This window comes from Diaphorina citri, unplaced genomic scaffold (genome assembly GCF_000475195.1).
Source record: "Diaphorina citri unplaced genomic scaffold, Diaci psyllid genome assembly version 1.1 scaffold4443, whole genome shotgun sequence".
In the NCBI taxonomy this organism is placed as follows: Eukaryota; Metazoa; Arthropoda; class Insecta; order Hemiptera; family Psyllidae; genus Diaphorina; species Diaphorina citri.
The window spans coordinates 1,359-9,991 of NW_007381842.1; the positions used below are offsets into that span (position 1 = coordinate 1,359).

An 8,633-nucleotide genomic window follows, 5' to 3' on the forward strand; every position below is an offset into this window, starting at 1 on the left:
GGAAGGGGGCAGCTACGCACCACACCAAAAAAACAAAAATAGGTTTTTTTTTTTTTTTTTTTTTTTTTTTACGAAATAAAGACCGTGAAACACGGAAACTAGGTAACTGTTTTTCCAAACTTGACTTTCCTCATTATTTAAGCCCTTCCTTGATAAAACCTCTTCAATTATAAAACTTCCTCCTCGTTTCCAACTACTATTGAACTGTGAGTTCCAGCAATGGAATTTGGTTGTTGGAAAGGGCTTTGTGAATTTGTAAACGTTTTAAAACAGTTATGAATAGGAATTTGCCTAGACTGCGGGGGAATAGTTACCCTACAGTACATTGTTAGTTCCTTTACCTCAGTATGCAAAACATTTCTAGTTCCTTTACCCCAGTATGCAGTACTTTTTTAGTGTCTGCCTAGTTAGCTTGTAGGGTAGCGCGTCTGCCCTACTACCGCCAGGTCACGGGTTCGATTCCCGCCCGGGGCAGATTTTATCTCAGGTTCAGATAAGGTTCTTCTTGGAATGGCTTTCTTTCTCCTATTCTTTCTTACTTCTCTCTTCGCTTTCGGGGCGATAAAACCTTGGCAGTTACAATTCCCTCTATCAAACCTCTTTTTAAAAAATGTAGTTGGATTCCGATTTAAAAAAGTAGAAAATACTTTCTCATTACTAGTAGGTACCTATAGTAGCTTCGCTTATCTTATAGTAATAGAAAGTAAAAAAAAAAAACTAAAACTAAAACTTTGGAAAAAACATTAGGAGTGGGACGAAAGAATTAAAAAAAGCTGACATTCGTTTTCGATTCAAGATAGTAAAACACCCTTGACCTTTGCAAACGCTTGGGGGGGGGGGGGAGAAGGAGGAGGAAGAGGTAAGAAAGAGGAGGAGAAGGAGGGGGTAAGAAAGAGGAAGGAGAAGAGGAAAAATAGGAGGAGGAGGAGGAGGAAAAAGTTGGGAAAATGTAGAAAGCGTGGGTGTGAAAGGATAAAAAACAAAAAGCAGTGGAGTGTTTTGGATTTCCCCTGGGGCTTGTGCGAGTGGGATGTGAAGATGTAACAAACTTTGCTGACACTGACATGACCAAAGTTCTTTTCCTTTCTATTCAAACTTCTTTCTGCCAGCCTAGTTAGCTTAGTTGGTAGTGCGTCTGCCTCGTAAGCGCTAGGCCGCGGGTTCGATTCCCGCTCGGGGCGGATTTCATCCTTTCTTTAATCACGATCGAATAAACTACGGGCTAAAAAAATTCCCGGAGGGACGGACCCAGCTTGTTATTACTATTGTAATAATAAAGGAAGGACGGACTAAAGAGAAGAAAAAATGAAAAGAAGGAATAGGAAGAGAAGAAAGGAGGAGGAGGCGAGCATTTTGTAGTTTTTTTAAACTGATGGGTTACCCATTACTTTCGACCTACGTAAAAACTATGCGTGTATTTGTTACCAGGTAGGAGAAGGAGGAGGAAGAGGTAAGAAAGAGGAGGAAGGAGGAGGAGAAGGAGGGGGTAAGAAAGAGGAAGGAGAAGAGGAAAAACAGGAGGAGGAAAAAGTTGGGAAAATGTCGAAAGCGTGGGTGTGAAAGGATAAAAAACAAAAAGCAGTGGAGTGTTTTGGATTTCCCCTGGGGCTTGTGCGAGTGGGATGTGAAGATGAAACGAAAAGAAGGAATAGGAAGAGAAGAAAGGAGAAGGAGGAGGCGAGCATTTTGTAGTTTTTTTAAACTGATGGGTTACCTATTACTTTCGACCTACGTAAAAACTATGCGTGTATTTGTTACCATCAGGTAGGAGAAGGAGGAGGAAGAGGTAAGAAAGAGGAGAAGGAGGGGGTAAGAAAGAGGAAGGAGAAGAGGAAAAACAGGAGGAGGAGGAGGAGGAGGAAAAAGTTGGGAAAATGTCGAAAGCGTGGGTGTGAAAGGGTAAAAAACAAAAAGCAGTGGAGTGTTTGGATTTCCCCTGGGGCTTGTGCGAGTGGGATGTGAAGATGTAACAAACTTTGCTGATGCTGACATGAACGAAGTTCTTTTCCTTTCTATTCAAACTTCTTTCTGCCAGCCTAGTTAGCTTAGTTGGTAGTGCGTCTGCCTTGTAAGCGCTAGGCCGCGGGTTTCACTCTTTGAGTTAACTTGTTGTTATTTAATGTAAAGTTATTTAATGTTGTCAAAAACTTGTTGTTATGTTAGGGCAACAGGAGTTTAAACTTAGTTTGACTCTTGGATTAAGCAAATGAATTAATACTTCAGTTATAATTCAGATACCTGATGAAATATCTGAGACTGGTGTATACAGGCACTCTAAACTGATAAATATAATTGAACTTGTTGGATTTTTACCTGAGCAGGTGAAAACCCCACTTTGGGCATATCTCTATGAAAGTGTTTAATTTAACAAGTGTGTGTTATTATAGGTTGCCACCAACTTAGAATATTTAATCTTCTTTTTCTTCCCTTTTTTCTGGAAAAATTTCAGTCCCATTTGTGTCTGATTTCCTTGGTGTAAAATTGTAGATACCTGTAGGTGATATTTGTAGTTGGAATTGATGACTAGATATAGATACCCCCCAGTTGTAGATAATTTCGTTTCTGTATCTTGTCTGAGTAGGTATTTATTATTTTGATTTTTTCTCCCAAGTGTTACGTAGTTTAATAATTGATCTGACATTAATCGATACTCCCTTCAATTCTTGTCTCATTACATTGCTAGTCAGGCTTATTCTTCTAGATAAATGTAAAACATGTAAAAAAAAGAAAGCAATGGGCATGCTACGATACAGACCCAAAAGTCGAACATAGGTATCCTTTTTTTTTACGAAATAAAGACCGTGAAACACGGAAACTAGGTAACTATTTTTCCAAACTTGACTTTCCTCATTATTTAAGATTTTAAGCCCTTCCTTGATAAAACCTCTTCAATTATAAAACTTCCTCCTCGTTTCCAACTACTATTGAACTGTGAGTTCCAGCAATGGAACAATGGGCATGCTACGACACAGACTTAAAAGTCGAACATAGCTATCCTTTTTTTTACGAAATAAAGGCTGTGAAACACCGAAACTAGGTAACTATTTTTCCAAACTTGACTTTCCTCATTATTTAAGCCCTTCCTTGATAAAACCTCTTCAATTATAAAACTTCCTCCTCGTTTCCAACTACTATTGAACTGTGAGTTCCAGCAATGGAATTTGGTTGTTGGAAAGGGCTTTGTGAATTTGTAAACGTTTCAAAACAGTTATGAGTAGGAATTTGCCTAGACTGCGGGAGAATAGTTACCCTACAGTACATTTTTAGTTCCTTTACCTCAGTATGCAAAACATTTCTAGTTCCTTTACCCCAGTATGCAGTACTTTTTTAGTGCCTGCCTAGTTAGCTTGGAGGGTAGCGCGTCTGCCCTACTACCGCCAGGTCGCGGGTTCGATTTCCGCCCGGGGCAGATTTTATCTCAAACAGATAATGTTCGTTCTCGGAACGGCTTTCTTTCTCCTATTCTGTCTTACTTCTCTCTTCGCTTTCGGGACGATAAAACCGTGGCAGTTACAGTTCCCTCTATCAAACCTATTTTTAAAAAAATGTTGTTGGATTCCGATTTAAAAAGTAAAAAATACTTTCTCATTACTAGTAGCTAGTAGGTACCTATAGTAGCTTCGCTTATCTTAAAGTAATAGAAAGTAAAAAAAAAAAGCTTGGAGTGTAGCGCGTCTGCCCTACTACCGCCAGGTCGCGGGTTCGATTTCCGCCCGGGGTAGATTTTATCTCAAACAGATAAGGTTCGTTCTCGGAACGGCTTTCTTTCTCCTATTCTGTCTTACTTCTCTCTTCGCTTTCGGGACGATGAAACCTTGGCAGTTACTATTCCCTCTATCAAACCTCTTTTTAAAAAATGTAGTTGGATTCCGATTTAAAAAAGTAAAAAATACTTTCTCATTACTAGTAGGTACCTATAGTACCTTCCCTTATCTTATAGTAATAGAAAGTAAAAAAAAAAAAACTAAAACTTTGGAAACAACATTAGGAGTGGGACGAAAGAATTAAAAAAAATTGAGGTTGGTTCTATTCTGATTCCTATATTTTCTGTTTGTTTTCAGCTCTACCTGACGTAACATTGAGGAAACTGTCAACAGACTGGGAGTTCCTGGTGATAGCCTGTGATGGAATATGGGACGTTATGACGAATGAGGTAAACCTTATGCTTCTTCTTCTCCTAGTCCTATTTGACCTACTTGTATCTCTTCCCATTGATTCATCCTACCATCCATCTAATCATAGGAAAACCCAAAACCCATTACACAAACCTAAAAGTAATGCAGAAGTTTCCAGGATCGATGCCCACCATTGACAAGTAAAGAAAGAAGTTTGTAGTTTGGGTGTTTTTTCAGATAATGTAGGTAGGTCAACATCAATATCGCCTGCTTTTTTTTTTTTAAAGAGATTTGATAAAGGGGACTGTAGCTAAGGTCTTATCGTCTCGAAATCGAAGAGATAGGAGAAAGCCATCCGTTCAGGACAAAATCCGCCCCGGGCGAGAATCGAACCCGCGGCCTAGCACTTACAAAGCATACGCGCTACCAACCAAGCTAACTAGGCTGACAAGACGCTACTTTAATCCTATCCTTAATGTTTTCATTCTCTCTTCGCTTTGAAGACGATAAGACCTCAGCAGTTACAGTTCCCTCAATCAAACTTCTTAAGAGACAGCTTAGTTAGCTTGGTTGGTAGTGCGCCTGCCTTATAAGCGCTAGCGCTAGGCCGCGGGTTCTATTCTCGCCCGGGTCGGATTTTATCCTGAAAGGGTAATGTCCTATCCTGTCTTACTTCTCTTTTCGCTTTCGGGACCGTAATATCTTGGCAGTTACAGTTCCCTCTATCAAACCTCTTGGAAAAAAAACTTCGGCCAGCGCAGAGATAGCAATAACTGGTGCAGTTTCGAATGAAGTTAAGGAGCGTTGCACTTGGTTGGAATACGGGTGGGTGAAAATTTGGGCTATCCCCGTACCTACAATTGCTTTAACGCTTTTAATAGTTACGCGGGTTTTACCGAGCCTCCGTGAAGCTGGGAACACTCAAACAGCCAGCAGTGTGCATTTGCCCAGATGGTCACCCATCCGTATACCAACCACGCGCAACGTTGCTTATCCTCGGTGATCCATTGAGAACTGGTGTATTAAACATGCTATCGCCGTTGACTAAATAGGTAAATTAAATGGATATAAATAACTTAAAAGAAAAAAAATATGGGTTACGTGGTACACAAATCCCCCCCCCCTCGTCTGCCCCTATCCTGAGGGAAAATCAATAAAGGGAGGGATAAGGGAAGGAGGGACGTATTCTGACGTCAGGGGATTTTTTTCGTCGAAATTTAATCTATGTTTTCATTCTCTCTTCGCTTTGAAGACGATAAGACCTCAGCAGTTACAGTTCCCTCAATCAAACTTCGAGACAGCTTAGTTAGCTTGGTTGGTAGTGCGCCTGCCTTGTAAGCGCTAGCGCTAGGCCGCGGGTTCGATTCCTGCCCGGGTCGGATTTTATCCTGAAAGGGTAATGTCCTATCCTGTCTTACTTCTCTCTTCGCTTTCGGACCGTAAAATCTTGGCAGTTACAGTTCCCTCTATCAACTATCAAACCTCTTGGACGCCAGCCTAGTTAGCTTGGTTGGTAGTGCGTCTGCCTTGTAAGCGCCAGGCCGCGGGTTCGATTCCCGCCCGGGGCGGATTTTATCCTGATGGAATAATATTCGTTCTCGGAACGGCTGGCTTTCTCCTATCCTGTCTTCCTTCTCTCTTCGATTTCGGGACGATAAGACCATAGTAGTTACAGTTCCCTCTGTCAAACCTCTTAAAAAAAAAGGCTGCTTATTTGATAGAGAAATCAAGGACTTCTTTAGCCATTTTTCGCCGCAAAATTTTCACTAATGTTAATATTTTTCCCCCAAACATCCCCCTAACATCTCATTCTTATAGGACACAGTTTCAGGTCATTTAGGTGCAGCTACATTGGGCGTGGCGAGATGCAGAACGAAGGACGAGACTTGAAGATTTCTCACACTAATCTATCCTTCCTTCTTTGAAATCAGGGCTTTTTACATGACCACAATCAGTTGTTAAACTTGGTTGAAGTTGAAATCTTGGATTAAGCAATTCTTCTGCTTGTATGACCGGGCCAAGGCCAAAAAAAAAGAACCAATCTGATTGGCTAAAAAGTTTGAAATCAACCATTCATAGAAGTTATCGTGTTTATCTTACCAATAGTTAAATCCTTATTTTTAATATCAGAACTGACACTTGACATACGCTCTCTTATTTTCGCTTCGTCTGCATTTTCAGGGGCTGGTGTTTTTCACACATTTTAATGATTTTTCCTTGCCTTTTCCCTGTCAACATAAGTACGATGTTAAAAATTTTCTTTTCGTGTGTGGGCGTTTGGTGAAACATATTTAAACTGTTTTTGAAAAATATGGTCCCTACTTTTGGACCTTTACCTACTTTTATTTGTTTATTTCATTATTACATATTATTATTTATTAGAAATGAGTCAAATTAGTGAGATCACTCTCGATTGCGAAAGTACCTCCCTGTAAAATTTTGTTTTGTCCTTTATGATGCGAAATTTTGAACAACAGCTTGATCGATTTAAATCCCGTTCTTTCTCGCAAAAGATCCCTTGATAGACCCAAAAACAACTTGGGCTATCCAAGCTTTTCTTTGTTTGGGGCGCGAAGAGAAAAGGAAGACAGGATATTAGAAAGCCAGCCGTTCCGAGAACGAACCTTTTTTGGTCAGGATAAATTCCGGACCGGGCGGGCGAACTAACGCTTACAGGGCAGACGCGTTACCCTCCAAGGGAAACAGGCTGACTAGGCAAAAACTATAAAACAGTTAGTCATAGAAGAATCCTAAAGTAAACAATGGATAAGAGTGGTAGATAAGTAGGTAGTTAGGTTCCTTCTATGATGAGATTCAGGTCACATGGGCCTTGCCTGTAGGATTTATCGTTTAGTGTCATATTTGAAGGTGTTCTTGACAGTTGCCCCGTCATGTAGTTAGGTTCCTTCTCTGATGAGATTCAGGTCACATGGGCCTTGCCTGTAGGATTTATCGTTTAGTGTCATATTTGAAGGTGTTCTTGACAGTTGCCCCGTCATTAATCAAATAACCAATCATGGGTGTGTCGTGAAATTTAAGCTATGAACTCAAATCCTGCCTTATGCCAGCCCTTCACGATCAGACCGTCTCGGAGGTCTTATCGTCCCGAGAGCGAAGACAGGGTAGAAACCAGCCGTTCCGAGAAAGAACCTTGTCCGTTCAGAATAACATCCGCCCCGGTCGGGAATCGAACCCACGACCTAGCGCTGAAAAGGAAGGCAAGGAGACTATGAGACTTCCCAAGCTAACAGGTCTGATTAACCAGTCTTTTCTTTACATCTTTCCAAAAATAGAACCTTAACAAACTTACGCGGGCACAAAAAAGCTTCATTTCCCTAATGGGGAAAGTTGTAAAGTTTTTGTGGCTTTGCTCTCGAAATAGACAGCGATAACAGAATCTAATTAGCGTGAAGACTGTGAAGAGACATTTGAACACACACTTAAAAGGTGAAAGCTTTTACTGTCGCCCATTTGGTGACGTCAAAAGTATACAGGGTGTTCTTTTTTCGGTTCCATTGAGTTAGACTTGTTTTTCAAGAGTTCAAGACACAAGCAGTATTCTTCGCCTTGAAGTAATGCCACGCTTTACCTGGTTGGTGTACCTATAGCAATCTATCCCACCTCTTGAAAAAATAAGTGGTGGAGAAAACAATCCTATGAAATAAATTATATACAATTTAGCTTGTAATGATCTTAATTATTTAAGAAACCCACAAGTCTTTTTGTGTATTTATTTCATCAAAGTGTTAAGGTACAGTCACACACTATGCAAAGTGTTATATTTTCATTTGACTGAAAATCATTGGTATATTATGTACATATTTACCTTTTTTTTACTGAGTAGTCCATGGGTCAGACAGATCCTAATTCTTCATACTTCATGTTCATGGAGTTACATGTTTTGGGATCTAACTCATTGACTGTACAATGTAACTCATTGACCTAGGAAAAATTAAAAGACAATTTCCTTTACATGAATTCCATAGTTTTCCATGTATTTATGAAAAGAAGTTTGATACAGGGAACTGTAACTGCTAAGGTTTTATCATCCCAAAAGTAAAGAAAGAAAGAAGACAGGATAGGAGAAAACCAGCTTTTCTAAGAACAAACCATATCTGCCTTTAGGATAAAATCTGCCCAGGGTGGAAATCAAAGCCCTTAACCTAGCATTTACAAGGCAGATATTCTCCAAACTGAACTGTAACTGCTAAGGTTTTATCATCCCAAAAGTAAAGAAAGAAGGAAGACAGGATAGGAGAAAACCAGCTGTTCCAAGAACGAACCATATCTGCCTTTAGGATAAAATCTGCCCAGGGTGGAAATCAAAGCCCTTAACCTAGCATTTACAAGGCAGATATTCTCCAAACTGACTGGGCTGGCTAAACGGCTAGAATCTTTAATATAATTGTACACAAGAGACTGACTTTTCCTTTTTCTTTGCATCTTTCCAAAAATAGAACCTTAACAAACTTACGCGGGCACAAAAAAGCTTCATTTCCCTAATGGGGAAAGTTGTAA

General features: G+C 40.1%; 1 protein-coding gene across 1 annotated transcript in view; it reads left to right on the top strand.

Moving 5' to 3' along the window:
- The window catches only part of LOC103521048 (probable protein phosphatase 2C T23F11.1), a gene marked incomplete at its 5' end in the record, with an annotated part of 5,666 nt that extends 1,354 nt beyond the window's left edge, over positions 1-4,312 (top strand). Inside the window, one exon of the mRNA XM_008486152.2 lies at positions 4,062-4,312. Within this exon, the coding sequence (XP_008484374.2) occupies positions 4,062-4,312 (251 nt within the window). The remainder of the gene's footprint in view (positions 1-4,061) is intronic.
- Between the last annotated feature and the right edge of the window lie 4,321 nt (positions 4,313-8,633).